At 47.7% G+C, this 17,052-nt stretch overlaps 1 protein-coding gene across 1 annotated transcript in view; it reads right to left on the bottom strand.

Moving 5' to 3' along the window:
* Positions 1-17,052, bottom strand: part of RGS10 (regulator of G protein signaling 10) — a 38,461-nt gene that overhangs the window by 14,215 nt on the left and 7,194 nt on the right. Inside the window, exons 3-5 of the mRNA XM_059899738.1 lie at positions 12,459-12,577; positions 10,983-11,069; positions 664-807 (exon numbers count right to left, since the gene is read on the bottom strand). Coding sequence (XP_059755721.1) covers positions 664-807; positions 10,983-11,069; positions 12,459-12,577 — 350 coding nt within the window. The remainder of the gene's footprint in view (positions 1-663; positions 808-10,982; positions 11,070-12,458; positions 12,578-17,052) is intronic.

Below are 17,052 nucleotides of genomic sequence, written 5' to 3'. Positions count from 1 at the left end.
TACAACGTTTCATAAGAACAGAGCATGCTGTGAACAATCACATCTGCAACTTCATGCCTAAAAAAATCTCTGCAATGCAGTTTCACCCCTCTTGCCGATTTTACTGCTGGCATTCCTCATACGAAAATTTGCCAGAACCCTAAAGTTTACCCCTTCTAGGTCCATTTTTTTAAACCTAACTTTTCCTGCTTTAAGTGGACTACGTTGGCAAAGTGGACTACGGGGCCAGCTGAAGTAGGAGGCGATGTTTGCACGAAAGCCCCAGGCTCCCCGCCACTCCCAGTCCATGTGCTTTTGCTTTTCTAGATTTTTCTGGCTGCTCCTACCTTCAGCGGTTACCACTCGTTGCTTCCTCAGTGTGGGTTCCTCAAAGAGCTCCAGCCTCCCTTCTCATCTGGTTGAGAAGACAGATAACCCTGCTCGGTCAAACTACGTGTAGACCAAGAGTAACGAGGCCGGAGGGCGGCTCCAATGGGTCAAATCCTGGGCCTGGCAGGCCAGCCTGCTCTGTCACCAACCACGGCCCCTTCACATGCCGCAGCCTGGCCCAGTCAGGTGGGACGGTTTCTAGGGTGTCGAACATTTGGTTCTAACTGAATTCTTCCAGGCTGGGAAGAAAATGCCAGTTTTCAAATCAAGGTGCGTGTAGGTAAGTCAGGTTACCTGGTCCTGGAGCTTCTGGAACATCAGTGGGTGCGGTTCCTCCAGTATCGTCTCACTGAGCCGGGACTGGCCCTCGACGTTGACTTGTGAAGAGGCCTTGCTGGACAGAAAGGTCATGTAGATCTCCTTTGCCTTTTCCTGCATCTGGGGGAGACACGGAGAGCCTGTTATCGGCGAGCACAGCCCTTCCCGGCCTGAGCCCAGAAGGAGCGCTGCTGTAAGAGCCCTGGGGGATCTGGCTGTGGCTCCAGAGCTGAGCTGGATGGGAGGTCAGGGGGCGGGGGGCTCATGGTCAGTCTGGCCCCTTCCCCTCCTCTTCCATGCATCTGTAGGCCACATGTCCTGTCTCAAAACCGCTACACTATCCGTTCCAAAATGATGTCGGAAAGAATCCCAGCCCAGAGTGAGGGACATTCAGTGGCATTCACAGCCATCCCGTGAATGCTCCAAACCAAGGCCTCATGGGAACATTATTCAGCAATAAAAAGGAATAAAGTACCGACACATTCGACAACATGGATGAACCCCGAAAGCATTATGCTCAGTGAAGGAAGCCAGACACGAAAGGCCACACGTTACATGATTCTGTTTCTATGAAATATTCAGAAGAGGCAACTCCATAGAGACAGAGACATGAGTGGTCGGCTGGGGGAGGGGGAAACGGGGAATGGCTGCTTAATGGGTAAGGGGTCTCTGTTTGGGGTGATGAAAAAGTTCTGGAACTGGATAGTGGTGATAGCTGTATAACACTGTGAATGTATTTAATGCCACTGAACTGTACACTTTAAAATGGCTAAAATGGTAAACATGAGAGCCCTAAAAAATGGTCAGCATGGTAAGATGTATGTTGTGTCTATTTTACCACAATACAAAAAGATCAAGTTAAATCATGAACACATATCCCAACCAGTGATCAAGCCCCTACTATGTGCCAGACACATGCTAGGTGTTTTACAACTATGGTCCCATTTCCTTAATCCCTTGGGCGCCCATAAAGTGTCATTTTTCCTGTTAGTGTCACATCCCTGATGAGGACACAGAGGCCAGGAGAAGTGATGTGGCTTATCCAGGGAGCCTACAGGGAGACATAGGACCATCTGATTCCAAAGCCTGGCATTTCTGCTCAGTTCCACGCCTGCGCGATACATCATCCCCCCAGCAGGCGATGCACTGTCAGCCTTCCAGGGCTGGGGGTTGTTTTCAGGGAAGGAGGTATGAGAATTAGCAAGAGAGAGAACACTTGCTGCCTGCTCAAGTGCCGTCGGGCTGGAAGGCATCAACCCTAAGGAGGCACTGCCCTGGGAGGGCTTGTCAGCGGGGTTCGAAAAGGTGTGCACATCTGCACTTAGGTTGCACCAAAACCCAGCAGTGGCTGGTACAGGAATGCTCTCACGGCGAGTGCTCTTAAACACAGCAGGCCTCTGTGCTGGCGTCCTGCAGGGCGTCCCCTGAGGATTCTATGCTCTCTGACTTCCTGTGCTGGCACCTCACAGGTGGCAAATATGGGGGTTTTCTCCAACCATTAGAGCCTCAGTATTAGCTCACCCTACAGAGGAAGCCAGACAGCAAATGCCGCTCACATGGAGCCACGGAGCTATGATTCGCGGGGGGACGCAAGGAGGCTTTTCGGGGTCTGCCTAGAAACCGCCATTCTCTCCAGAGAGCCCACCTGGGGCCTCACACGTGCTGCAGAGCTTGGCTTGGGAAACCCCAGGCTCTGAAACCCTTTGGCCTCATGGAAACCACCAGAAGGCTTCAATAGCAGGTGCTTGAAAGAAGGCGAAAAGCAGTCCTTTAACTCCTTTAGGTACCGGGACTAGTTGACAAACGACCGCACGAGACGGAGGCCTGACCACCTGCCATCCCCCCAGAAAGAAAGCCTTGGCAAGACGTGCAGGAAGGGGGGCCTTAACGTGGCTACTCCAGGGGACAGGCCTGGAGACCGCTGTGGAGACCCGGATGGGGCAGTACTTTGGGGCCACCCGCCTCTTGAAGACCCACTCCCTCCAGGAAGCCATGAGCTTCCCTCCCACCACCCCCATCTGTCAGGAAGGAACGTTTTTGGAAAACCACTTCCTGTTTTAACAATACTTCATGAAAGTAGACTTTCAGCCAGTCAGATTAGCAAGCTCCATGTGAGGCCCTGGAAGCAGAAATCACTTTAGGCCTCCCCTCCTCCTTCCCTCCTCCCTGAACACACACACACACACACACACACACACACACACACAGTTTTCCAGATGGATGCAGGCTGCCTTGGGTGGTTCTGAAAAGAAGAAGTATGAGTAGCTTGAGGCTTAGACTGGGGCGGGAGGGGGCGGGAGGGGGCGGGAGGGAGGGCAGGAAGCAGGTTCCGGGGAGGCGGGGCCTGTAGGTGTATCAGCCTCGGGCCTCTCAGCAACCCCTGCATGTCCCCAACACCCCGAGTCTCTGGGAAGAGTGCAGGGCCTCCGAGGCGCCCAGGCCAGGGCCACCCTCATTTCTGACCGATCACTCAGAGTGACGGCTTCGTGGGCAGAGCTTATCTGGCTGGGCTAGGAAGCGTGACTGAGAAGGGAAACCCTGAGACTGCCAACCGCAGGCCGGTCATGGGAAGGCCTGGTGTCCACGCCAAGAACACTTAGCAAAAAAGAAGAACTGGGTCTCTTGAGTTATTCTGGTATATTTTCCAGAGCTTGGTTAACCCTATTGCAGCTCCTGTCGGGACAGAGTGAGAACATCCCCCACTGGTGAGGCCGCCTGGGTCTGGGACCCTCGGTGTGACCTGGAAGGATGGTCGGCCGCTCTCCTACCAGACTCTACAGACTGTACCAGAGCAGCTGCCCCACCGTGGACAGCAGCCGTGCCCAGCGCCCAACCCTGCCCCAGACGGTGCTGGAAAAGGATCCCCCCTGGGCCCGTGTGATGACTCCTGGCATCAACCTGAGGACTGCCCGTGGGAGCGCGTGCACCCAGGTCTGCCTCCCAGACACCCCCCAAGCCCGGGACCTTCCTCCCCGCCTGGCAGTGCATCAGCCTCAGCGATGCCCAGCAGAAGCCAGCACCCCAACGCTGCGCCCAGGAAGTGCGCGTTTAGGAGAAGCAAACTCACTTTAGTATCAGCCCCAGAGACAAAAATCGAGCCAGAGCAAAGGCAAAGGCATCGGCAGCCCACGCTCCGACGAGCGTTCCGCTGTACGTTCTGGCTCCTCTCCCTCATCCAATAAGCGTGCTTTCAATTTTTCCATTGGGAAAGTAAAACAAAACCTTTTACCCCACATCCCCCTATAGTTAGTGACTTCTTACTGAAACATCTCAAAAGAAAAAAATGTGCATTTTGTGTCTCCACTTTCTCCCTCCCACCTGCTCCCCGGCCCCTGGCTTCTGCCCACCTTGCCAGCTCGGCCTCCCACCAGCTCACTGACGTCCTTCTCCTGGACTGCTCTCTGGCCCCTGGCCCTGCTCAGCGCCGCTGCCCTCTCAGGATTCCCCAGCACCTCCGTGCTTCTGTCTCCTTTGCCAGCTCCTGTCCCTCTGTCCCCCTCACCCCCATGTATTCTGGGGTTTCCCAAGTTCTGCCCTAGGCTGAACGCTTTCCTAGCCACATGCTCTCCCAAGATTTCAGCCCATCCCTCTCCCCGAAGCTACTGACCATGTAGCCAACTGATTTCTAGTAATGTGGGCTTGGATGTCCCACAGACACCTCACACCTAACCCCAAGGAAAGAAGTGGTCCCCTCCTGGCAGGGCGTCCTGCCGTCTCTACTCCAGGAAGCCGGGAACAGTGATCCCCCAATGCCTCTCTCACCCCGCACCCTGCCTGTCACTGAGTCCTGCTCATCTTGCCAGCCCATTCCCCTCTGTCCCCATCACTCTGCCAGAGATGGACAACGGGACAGGACACATAAGGAAATTAAAGGATCAAGCCACTACCTTTATTAATATCAGCTTCAGAAAGAGAATGAGGCAAAGAAAATGTCAAGTAAATGATTTGAGAATATTTCTGAGAACAGGCTCAGGAAATGGAAAGCAGTTGGAGGGACAGCGAATGACTCTGTAGAGAGCAGCAAGGAGAAACCTAGGCGCCGGCAAGGTTGGTGAGGGGAGGTGGCAGGGCTGGGGATGCAAAGAAATGTCCCAAAATGGCAGGAACTCAGGGGCATCTGGGAACCCAGGCAGGAGGGATAAAGAAGGCAGCAGAAAGAAGCCGTTAGACCCCCAGGTCCTGACCCCCAGCTCTGAGCAGTTATCCACCCCCAACCCCCGAGAGCCTGGAGTTTTCTTCTCTAAAGAAATTGACTCAGGGAAGCTGCAGACAGAGACATGAAGGAGGGCAATGAAGAGATGCCAAACTGAACACAAGGGTTAAGTGAAATTCCGCACACAGACGCCCAGCAAATTTCTCCCAACCCAGCTGATTGGAGGTATGTTTAGTTTATAAACACATCGGGGGACCTCCCTGGTGGCGCACTGGTTAAGAATCCACCTGCCAATGCAGGGGACACGGGTTCAAGCCCGTCCGGGAAGATCCCACATGCCGCGGAGCAGCTAAGCCCATGCGCCACAACTACTGAGCCTGCGCTCTAGAGCCCGTGCTCCGCAACAAGAGAAGCCACTGCAATGAGAAGCCCATGTACCGCAAGGAAGAGTAGACTCTGCTCGCCGCAACTAGAGAAAGCCTGTGCGCAGCAATGAAGACCCAACACAGCCAAAAATAAATAAATAAAATAATTTTAAAAATAAAAATACAAAATAAAATAAAATATAAACACATCTGGCTTGTGGCCACCAGGAAGAGACTAGAGGGCCCCAGTCTATAGAAAACAAAAGCAGAAAAATTCCATAGGAAGATTTAAAGATAAAGTTGAAATCTCCAAAAGAAAAAGTGGGAGCCAAAAGCCACAAAGATGAAAAACTAGGAGGGTAAAAAAGATAAAATTAAGGGCTCAGTCCAGGAGAGGAGGACCATCACTGGGAAAGAAACTAGAGAAAACGGATGGAAAGAAGTTACTAAAAAATAATGATGATAAAAATAACAATATAAGAACATCTCCCAGAACTACAAATTTCCAGATTAAAAGGTTCCACAAAATGCCCCACACGATGAATGAACCTCACCCCCCTCTAAGCCTCTGACTGTACAGTTTTAGAATACTGGTGATGAAAAGGCAAAGAAAACAAAACAGCTTACATGTAACATACTGATTCTTAACAAAAATGGTAGATAATGGGACAATGTCTTCAAAATTCTGAGTGAGTTTTAACGTAGAATTCAATTCTATGCTCCATCAGATTATCCATGAAGCAGGAGAAGAGGAAAAAAATAACATTTTCACTCAACATGATCTTTAAAGGTCTACCTGCCATGTGCCCTTTCGCAGGAAGCTATTGCTGGTCATGCTCTCCCAAAATGAGGGAGTGGCTCCAGACAGATGAGGATCTGGGTCCAGGAGGCAGGGGAGGGACAGAGGGAATGGCCACTGGTGGCAAAGGAAGACCTGGGGGCACCCCAGTGGGTGGGGTAGTCAGGGGGCCCCGGGAGGAGTCCCCAGGGCAACTCGGACTGCAGAGATGATCTGAGAGACCTGTGTAACACCGTATCGAGAAGCATTTTAAAGGGCTATCCGAGAGTATAAAAATAAGAAAAGCAAAAAATGGTCCAAGAAGAAAAAAATGTAATCGTAGCATCCTCTTTGGCTCAGCAGCAAACAGTAAACAATAAAGTTTTAATAAGGAAAATGCAGTAGACAGGGATGTAAAGTAAGTGAAACCTTGGTTACATTAAGAAGACAGTAGAGGACGTCGGAAAGTTACACAGTGAGCCAGGAAGGAGTGGAGATGCCGGGCAGGCCCATGCCAGACCCCAGCCCACACCGTGAGCAGCTGAGCTTCTATCCGGTCCCGCCTGGACCTGGCCAAGTCCACGTCAAAGGTCAGAAAGACACAGCCCAAACCAGAGACAGAGTGAAATCTGGAGGATGCTGAGGGAATGAACCCTTCTTATTCCATCTGCTTGTGAACTGAATGACTTTCATATAAGGAGCACTCATCACTTTTGGATTTTTAAGTAGTTTTTTTTTTTTTTTTAAATAAAGAAGATGGTGTTTTAGCCTTTCAGGAAAACCTTTACTATTACTTTAAATAAGAACATCAAACACTCTAAAACCCTGGATCAAGTTTTAGTGTTAAATAAATACAATAAAATTAATAAATACCATAGACCCCTCCCCCCATAACTGTTAACTCTAAAACACTATAAAAATGCATGGTACTATTATATTTAAATATCAGTGCAAGTTGCTCTCAGAGTTATGATTATTAGACATCTTGTACCACCCCACCACTTCCCCACCCCCACTGGGTTGGTTTTTACAAATCTGTACGAGCTGCTGTACCATCTCAATCCTTGTTTCATAGTAAACAGGCCTAATATGCATGTGCTGATGAATGAATGAATTCAGGGATAGCCAAAGAATGAACACCTTCTTGGAGCTTTTTCTGAGGTTTTATAAGACATAAATGTTGCTTTATGTTAAAAGATAGATGGATCTCACATGCTAATTCATGGGGAAGAGGCTCTTCAGAGAAAAATGCTAAACCATAAAGAAATAGCAAAGGGAGAGAACTACTTTGAAAGCTGACTGTGGGATATGAACACCTGGCAATTACGACCCCAGGGAGGGAGGGTGGGAGACATCACCCTCCCAACTTCCTAAAGCCCCAGCATCCCCACCATAAACACAGGGCGTTGAGACCCTCCCAAACTAAAGGGCTGCTTTCCTGTCTGCCAGGGGGCGAAGCATAGACCAGGGAAGGCAGCAAAGACACAGCAGCAGTCCACTGTTTGGAGCTTCTGAGAATGCAAGCCCCAACAGAAAGGATGGCACGCTCCTCTCTCAAGTCCACCCCTAAGGCTGCAACTGCAGCTCAAGGTGAGCAGGAGGGCGGGACCCTACCCACGACAGATCCTCAGGTGTCAGCTGACCTGAGTGGAGACTGGGAAGGAAACAGCGAGCCGGGCACTGTCCTAGGCACACAGTCCCAGTGGGAGAGAAGACAGATAAAGATCACAAACCTTATAGAGCCCGCATGATAGAGGGAAAAGCAAACTGTACAGAAGATAAATAAATTATACAAGGTACCAGAGATCTGGCTGGATAATTATAGTAAAAAGATGAAAAAAAAAAAAAAAAACAACCAGCACAGGTCTTATTTAAATAGATGCAAAAGTGAGACTTGCATCAATCCCACAACTGCCTTAGTTCACTGTAGAGATTAATGGTCCACAAACTTCATGCTGGATCCGACGTAATAAGTCTGATTGTGAAATGCAGTTGGGCTGACTTCTCCCTGTGCTATGTCCTCTCTGTTTCTTAAAATCAGTGAAACAGAACTTACTTCTGGTTCTACTTCCCCTGCAGCCAGACCCACTACATGGTCTGGAGCGGAGACCTGGGCTGCATCCCGGCTCTGTCTGCACCGAGCTGGACGGCTGTAGGCGAGCCACAGCTTAACCTCCCAGACCACAGACCAGCATCTGGAAGGGTGGGAACTGTCACGACACTGAGTGTGATGACCCAGACCAAGGTGTGGACCCCGCAGGCCTCACACGTGCTCCTCCCCTTCCCAGCTCTGTCTGCATCCTCAGGCAGCTGACAGCAAAGCAGCATTCATTGCCCAGAAGCAACATCCAGGCCTCAGGACACAAACCTTCAAGGAGTCACATGCTAGGTGTCAGGGCTGGGGGAGCAGAGAGGGGCTGCCAGATTCTGGAAGCTCTGGCTGTAGGATGTGGACGGGCCAGTGCAATCCAACCCCGTGGCTTTTCAGTGTTCACCTTGACACCCCGGTTCTCCAGCTGTGGCCCCAGTCTCAGACACAGCAGACCCAGCCTACCCCTCAAGAACAAGCCTCCCGCCTACTGGTCTTCCTTCAGCTCTTGCCTCCAGGCCTTCCTCCCCACAGGCTGTCCCCTCTTCCAGGAACACTCCCCCCATCTCCAAACTCCACTTAGATGTCAGCTTAGGAGTCACTTCCCCAGGGACCTTCCCGACACCCACTGCCTGTGCTCCCACGGATCCTGCACTTCCCATTTCTGTTCTCGTCACACTTGCAAAGGCTTGTTGAACAAGCAGCTTCCCCTCTAGAGGCCTGTTCCCTAAAGAGTCTCATCTGTCTTGTCCCTGTGTGTCACCCATGCTTTTCACAAGGCCTGGCCCCGAGCAGGCGCGCTGCAAAGATCTGGCAAACTGAACTGAATTGAGGGCCATGTCAGCATCACGTGCAGGGAAAACGATTGGGCGGCTCAGGGGGCAGGTTCAAGTCCCAGCGCAGCCGCGTGGGGACCTCAGCTGCCTGGGCTGTACACTGCAGGGGTGGCTGGCTGGCCTGTCAGCCCCTCTAACCTCCAACACGCAAATTAAGGCAGAGAAATGGACATCTGTCTGCCTGCTTGACTCTGAGCTAGGGTTTTAGGGTGAGGCCGGGTGAATCCACTGCCCAGGCCAGCATTTATTGATGGTTGTCCCTGGGCCCTGTGCTGGGTGCTGGGGGCAAAGGATTGCGATGGGCATGCCTGCCTGAAGGGGCACAGCCAACACCTGAGACCATTCACCAACCCAAAGGGCTCAGATAAAGTCATCCAGGGTGAAGAAGCAGGAAGGAAGCAAATGCCCAGCGTCAGGCCCGGGATGGCTTTCTGGACTGACCTAGGGGATTCAGCTCAAGGGATCTTGGAATCCATCCTTGCCCCTACAGAGGGGAAGGTGATAGAGCGAAGGTCACACTGCTCCATCTTGGGGAAAGGGTGTCTGAGGTGGAAAAGCCTTTGAATAAACCAATGAGAGACATTTTCTGCAAACGCATAATGGCTTTTGGCCTCATGGATTCCAGCTTTTGGAGCCAGAGGCTTAAAAACTGGCAGCCCACAAGCCACATCTGCCCATGGATATGTTTTGTTTGGCAGGCAAGGTTTTACATTTTTAAAAAATTAGTTCCATCATTTATAAAATTGGATGGTTTCACATAAGAATCCAAATGTCCAGCTTCTCTGGAAAAACAGGCAGCATCAGACTAAAGATGGGAGAAGATGCCTTAGGAAGCAAGGTCTCTCAGGGTTCTGGGGCAAGGGTGGGCAAGCGAAGACCTAGGTGGGTAGAACCCAAAGCAGGGAAAGCTCAGACGGCCACAGACCCCAAAGCGTTCACTGCCAAAGTCAGCTAAACAACCAGCTACAGCCTCTGGAGGCAGGGCAGGCCACCCCCTGATGGCCCCAATCCCCACCACTCCCTGCAGCCTCATACAAAAAAAACCTCACTCGTGCACATTATTACCGGCTCCTGTAGGCATTTAGCCACTAGCCTCTTAGAAATACACAGGCATGAGCCTCGTAAACACACCCAATCCACCAGCCTCCTTCCCCATAATCTCCTCCACCTCCCCAACACCCAACCTTCAGTGGCAGAAAATCTGGCTGGCATTGGAGCTAAAGGCTACCTCCTGCAAAGAGCACACATCCACCCAGGAGAACAGTCAGAAACTTTCTATGTGGGATGCCTGCCAACTACAAGGTGTTTCGTAAAGATATACTGAATAATTGACAATCCATCTAATGCGCGTTGTGCTTTTATCACCACACATCTGCTTTACGGTGTCCGTACAAAACACAGACATGTCAAACTCTGGGGGAAGCATTCACACAATTTATTCATGAAAAAGAAATCATACTCGATGAGAAACTCTCAATGACTTAAATCATTATTTTTACTTTAAACATTTGTCCATTTGAACAGCTCCATTTAAAAATAGATTAACAAGGCTTCCCTGGTGGCGCAGTGGTTAAGGGACACGGGTTCGAGCCCTGGCCCGGGAAGATCCCACATGCCACGGAGCAACTAAGCCCGTGCGCCACAACTACTGAGCCTGAGCTCTAGAGGCCGCGAGCCACAACTACTGAGCCCAAGTGCCACAACTACTGAAGCCCACGCACCTAGAACCCGTGCTCTGCAACAAGAGAAGCCACCGCAATGAGAAGCCCGCGCACTGCAACGAAGAGTAGCCCCCGCTCACTGCAACTAGAAAAAGCCCGCGTGCAGTAACGAAGACCCAACGCAGACAAAAATAAATTAATTAATTAATTTTTAAAAATAGATTAACAAACTTTTTAAAAAAATTGTTAATATTTGATCAATACAACATAGGCTATTCTGAAGCTGAAATCTTCCCCAAAATCCAATGTGGATCAGATTTCCCTAGGCAGTTTCAAAATTTATTGGAAAGGCAAATGTAACTTTATAAGGAGAGAAGAAAATTACCAAGAATGTGATTATAGAGTAGAAGTACCTGCTTTTTATCTTGTGTTTTCTTAAAATCTTCACATGCTAGCCAAAATAAAACATTTTCTTCACTGAATTCCTTTTTTAAAAATTCCTATGGATGAAAAGAAGAAAAAATATCAAACAGTATTCTACTTAAAAAACAAATAATGCATTTCCCTTCAAGAACTAAGTCAAAATTCAACAAATGAGGGTGTTCATTCACCCTGTAAAAGCTTCACCCTGAAAACAAAGTGTATGTTTAATGTTAAAGCTGGAATTTCATATGCATTTGAACTTAATGGGTTTGACACTGTGAAGAAGAGTAAAAATGAAGTAGGAATCTACTCACAATTCTCAACTGACAATAAATTACCAAAAAGTAAATTAAAGTGGAAGATATATTAGTTCCTTCCAGTGTTTAAACAAAGTACATTTCTCCAAAATCAGGCTCATTTTTTTAAACAAAAGAAAAGAAAACACACTAAGCATGTCTAAAAATGCCACAGTGAAAACTATTTCAAGCTGGAGGTGTGCTTTCTTTTGGCAGATGTTGGGGGCTCAGTGGCACAGCCAGCTATCCTGCTGTGCACAGAAAAGTTTTCTCCCCGAGATCTAGACGGTGCTCTAGATGGTGGCCCTGTGTCCAGAAATGCCTGCTACCCCCTCCTTGGAGTCTGCTACAGAGACCAACAGCATGAGGGCTTATCCTGGCCTGACCCAAGACTTAAAGACAGAAGTCAGTGGGACTCAGGCAGATACAAGGCATTCTTGAAATTCACCTGTGCTTCTTCTGACACTTGGGGTTTCTGCAGGCCATTTCTAGGTAGTCCTGACACTTCCCCACCCACCTGCCCTCCTCTCTGAGTTCATCTTCACTTTGTCAGCTGATGTCCAGCCTCTTTCACTCTGTTAATATGTATCCTGAGAATTCCCAACATACAAGTGAACAAACCTTCACACCAGAGAGACCCAGACCACCCCCTCCCAGGTGTCACAGAGCTGGAAATTCTTTGTAGATTCTGCCAATGAGCACAGTACCTCTTCCTCATCACCCCACCCCCCTCCCATCCAGCTATATAAAAACCAGAAAGAGGGACTTCCCTGCTGGCGCAGTGGATAGGACTCTGCGATCCTAATGCAGGGGGCTCAGGTTCAATCCCTGGTCAGGGAAATAGATCCCACATGTATGCCACAACTAAGAGTTCGCATGTCACAACTAGGGAGCCCATGTGTTAAAACTAAGGAGCCCGCCTGCTGCAACTAAGACCCGGTGCAACCAAATAAATAAATTAAAAACAAAAACAGAAACAGGCTGTGCACGCCCCTCCGTGCTGGTCCATGACTACCCAGGAAAGCATTTCCATCTTGGTCATGACAGGTGAGAAGTTCTGCTTCTCAAGTCGGGACAGACAGTGTTAAAACCTGGCCTGTGTTCCACCCACAGGCTTCTAAACTGCTTTGTATGTGCATCAAGCCCGGTGAACAACGAAAAAAGTCAAACCCTAAATCTTTTCACGCCTTCCGGGTCTTCAAGCAGATTCTCCAGAGAAGCCGCCCATTTGGCTGTGCTCTTGGGATTCTGGTGGCTGCTGCTGGAACTCCCATCACTGTCGTGGATGTCTGCAAAGCAAAGTTTAGACTGTGTATGTGGCTCAAAGATTCTGTCATCTTACAACGGGCATTATGATCGTCATCAACACCATTATGGCTAAGATGTAATAGTAAGCTATATGCCAGAACCTACTCTCCGTGCCTAACACAGTGAATTCATTCTAGTCCTGACAACAGCCTTATGAAGGGGCTGCTGCTATTCCCTCCATTTTACAGATGCGGAAAACTGTGGCTCCCAGTTAAGAAGGGACTTGTCATTTCCCAACACTCCCCATATATCCTTCCCTCACCCACGTGTCCACTGGCTGACCCACAGGCAGCCTTCAAGTCTCCCTCAAGCCCTCCTCCCAGGGACCTTGACTCAACAGCAACTCTTCCCCATTACATTCTGTGCACAGTCTTATAATTACCCTGCTGTGTTGTGACTGCACAACCGGCTCTCACCAGTCTAAAAGCTCCTCTGCATCTTGATGTATCTCCAGCAGGTAGCTCATTGCCTGGCACATAAATTAAAGTGTGTACCAGGGCCGGGACTAGGGTGGGGAAAGGGAGGCACTGGCCAGAGGTGCAAAATTTAAGGGGGTGCCCAAAAAGCTCAGGCATCATATAAATGAGGTTTTCATGCAATATTCTGAAAAATCAAAATTAATGCAAAAAAACTCCATAATGAGCAAAATACCAAAAATTTAAATAAAGACAGGATCATTATAACTGATTTTTCCTTGTGCCTCTCAGGCTCCAATACGTCTCGGCGGGACGCTGTTACGACGGGCATAGGCTAAATGAATCAGTGACTTTGCACCTGCACATCTGCTGCACTCTCTTACTCTTACCTCTAAAAAGAGCCTCTTGACTAAAGGAAAGGGGACGGGGACCTCCAACTAACACACTCTGGCTACTTGCCTGAAGGAGGAAGTAACAACACAAACACACCTCATCTACAGAATTTGGCCCCTTCCTGGAGTCAAGGGAAAATCCATGGAATGTCACTTCAGATGGGCCCAGGTTCCAAAGCCAGTTTTGCCAATTCGAACTATGTGAACATGGGCAAAACTCTGTGTAAAATGAAGATAATCCCCCTATCTCTTGGGGTTATCAGAAGGATTAAAGGAGGAAACACATCAGGCACCTAGATGCTCACAGTGAACCCTCAAAAAATATTAGTTCTTCTCTCTGCTTCCTTAAAGTAATGATTTATCAAGTGAACTATTTTTATAGCTAATACTTCTTTTCTCCACTGCTCTCTTTTTTTTTCAAAGTAGAGACATGTCTCTCTAAAGAAAAGTTTGAATCTGGGAGAAAATAAACTTTAAATTAAGAAATCAGCAAAACAAAACATTTTAAAAGGATAAGTTTTAAAAGTCTTATGAATATTAACTGCTGCAAGTAGCTAGGCGGTCGGTCATATGGTTTCAAATGTTTTTGGAGGAAAGTTGTATCAGAATATGTTGAACATGGAAGTAACTCAGCTTCTGTGATCTATTGTATTCTATTGGAGGTCAACAAACATATTAATTTCTCAAGCAGCTGAGACTCGGTCTCCTAGCATCTGGGAAAACTAACTGGGTTCTATACACTGATTGGGTGATTTGGGCTAAATAAAGCAGAAGCAATATGCATTGGTGATGGAGCACATAAGAGAGTTGTTTGGGACAAATCCATTCCTTTACTTGAGAGGCAAACTCACTCAAACATCACAAAAGGACCTGACACTTCTCTAAAGTGAACCTTCAGTTCATGGATATTAAATTAGTTCTCTGCTCTCTTTGCAAATGTTAAAACGGGAAGCTTCTGAACACTGCATTTCTTCCCAACGAAGTATAAATCAAATTAAAAGATCATTATCGTAAGAAATTTCTGCAACAGGGTTCATTCTGCCAAGCATTTCACAAATTTACTCCCTGTTCTTTACCCGAAGAATACAATTTGACAGTTTACTCCACTCCCCTAGCAGATCTTCTCTTAAGTAAATAAATTAGAGACACAAGTTCGCTGTTCCGGAAAAATTGTAGGTAGCCAGAAATTTCTCTCGCCATTGCAGAACAACTGCTTTGGCTATAACTTTTCAACCTTGGCCTGTAGTGATTCCAAAACTCTTGACGTTCTTTTCAATAATAAACCAAACCACATTTGGGTTTTCATGGCCTCACTGTCTTGCAAATAAATACACTTGGTGGATTCCCATTTAGCCAATAGAGTGCTCTGGTTAACTAGGTCTTCTGGTTAACTGAGAGATAAGATAGCCATCCCCACCATGAGACAATTGCTCCCTCACTCCCCTCTTTTATTTCATACTCTAGTCATTTTGCATATTAGGTTTCTGTGCTGGCTTTCGTGTGAACAAAAAGTTTTACAACTCAAAACCCACTCATCTGATCTAGTCTCCTTATTTAACAGACTGAGAAATAAAGGTCCAGAGGGTAAGGTGACTCAGCTAAGGAACTGCTGGATGGAACCAGTACTGGGACTTAAATATGCGGGCAATTGTCCCCACCAGGACCACCTCTATGGAACCCCAGGGTGCCTCGGAACACAGGAGTTTGCAGATGGGTGGCCCTTCCTTTCAGTTCCCTCCTAGGCTACCATTTCCCTTCCATCGATGTCATGAAATACATCTATGGCTGACACTGTTACAGAAGGCACAGAATTTTCAGGGCTGGCCCAGAAAGCATACCAAGACACAGAAAGTATCTCGAATAGCCATGGTTATTAGTTTCTGGCTTTGGTGTCATGGATAAAGAGAAATTTCTTCTTGCCCTTCTGCTTACCTTCTGCCCTAGCAGATCTTTTACTATAGGAATCTTCTGCTCAAACTCTACTGCCATGTGTTTTCACTTTTCCAGAAATACTGACTTGAATTTTGCCAAGACTTCCTGATTGTCTTTCAATTTTGATTAAGGTCTTTGGCTTAAAAGGCTTGATTGCTCTAGTTAGAGCAACATTTGCAAACTCCATTCACTTAATGATGTCTCTCTTTTCCAAGTCATTATCCCCAACCTCCAATGAGACTGGCAGAGGTCCACTCCATTCGGCAATGCCCTAAGAGACTGCCCCCTAACCTGAGGCATTTCCATTTCTCAGGATCCTCCTCGGTACAAGTAGACTTCCACTATTTTCCGATGCATGTAAGTAAGGGCTTCCTAAGACAACTTGGTTCACTTTAAATGTTACAATCAGTCCAATGATGTATAGGAGAAAGAAATAACCTTTCTTCACAGCAAGCAAGTTTACTTCTGAGCTTAAGAATAAAGCAAAACCAAGAGTTCCCAGCTTCCCAACTCCTTCCCAGTTCCCGGCACTTGGAAACACAAAGGTCCAACACTCTTCTTTCCTTTTTCATTGATAAAAGTTTCCATTTTAGATGGATTACACAAGAAGGTAGGTTGGGAATGCACAGCTGGAAAAAGAGTTAAAGCTATCTTTCTAGCAGCTTTAAGATCACTCAAGCTAGTAAGGAGCAGTTGGTGATGACATTTGTTTGTTTTCATTTTGTCCAGCTCTGCTCATTTGTTGTTGTCATTTAGATCATCTGTAAAACATTTCTGCAATGAAAAAAATAATTTTTTTTTACCTCCTGGGCCCTTCAAAGCATTTTAGATCTTCAGATTTTTGCAGGCACGATACTTACTTACGTTTCAATATACTCATTTTCAGATGAATCTGTCATTGGCTAATAATAACCATTAACACTTAACGAATTATTCACAATGTGCTGGGTACTATTCCAAGCTTTTTCCATGGGTTAAATCATTCTGTTCTCACAACGACCCTCAGATGTGGTTAGTATTATCCTCACTTCACAGATGAGGAAACAGAGGCACAGTAACTCGCAAGGGGCACCCAGCTAGAAACGGGGAGTCACGGTCCAAGCCCAGGTCATTCTGCCTCCAGAGCCCAGGCCATCTGCCACAATGGCCTGCCATTGTTAGTTTTGATATTTGCTCATCTTCACACTCACAGAAGCCAGAACATGACGGCCTTAAAAAGAATGATAACACTTATGCGTGAGAAGACTGCAAAAACTAAGAGTCCAATTCCTTGCAGACAAAAACCCACCTACGACTGGGCCAGAATCATCCAGCACATAAACACAACAGGCATACGCTTTCCATTTACGTTTACGCTGTTCTGTGTGGTAAAAGCTGTTATTTCAAAGCCGGCACAGCATCCAGGTACAGAGGGCTGAGGCTGACTGCTTGCAGCATATTGTGTGATGCATTATTTATAGATGCTATGATGTCATATCTAACAGAGACCTTCTCCAGACATTAATTCCTTGGAAATCCATACTCAAAAGGCATCTCTAACACTCATCAGAACAAATTCCTGCTATTAGTCTTCAGGAAGGTCTGGCTAATTATCCTACATAGACAATTTCCCCAAGTCAGAGATTTTAGTAAAATCTCCAGCTTCCTCATATCCAGCTTCCTCAACAGCAGAGTCAACTTACATCCTCAGAGGGTTTGTCAAAGGCACCCCCCAAA

This window comes from Balaenoptera ricei, chromosome 16 (assembly GCF_028023285.1).
Source record: "Balaenoptera ricei isolate mBalRic1 chromosome 16, mBalRic1.hap2, whole genome shotgun sequence".
NCBI lineage: Eukaryota > Metazoa > Chordata > Mammalia > Artiodactyla > Balaenopteridae > Balaenoptera > Balaenoptera ricei.
This window is presented reverse-complemented; position numbering and strand designations above follow the sequence as displayed.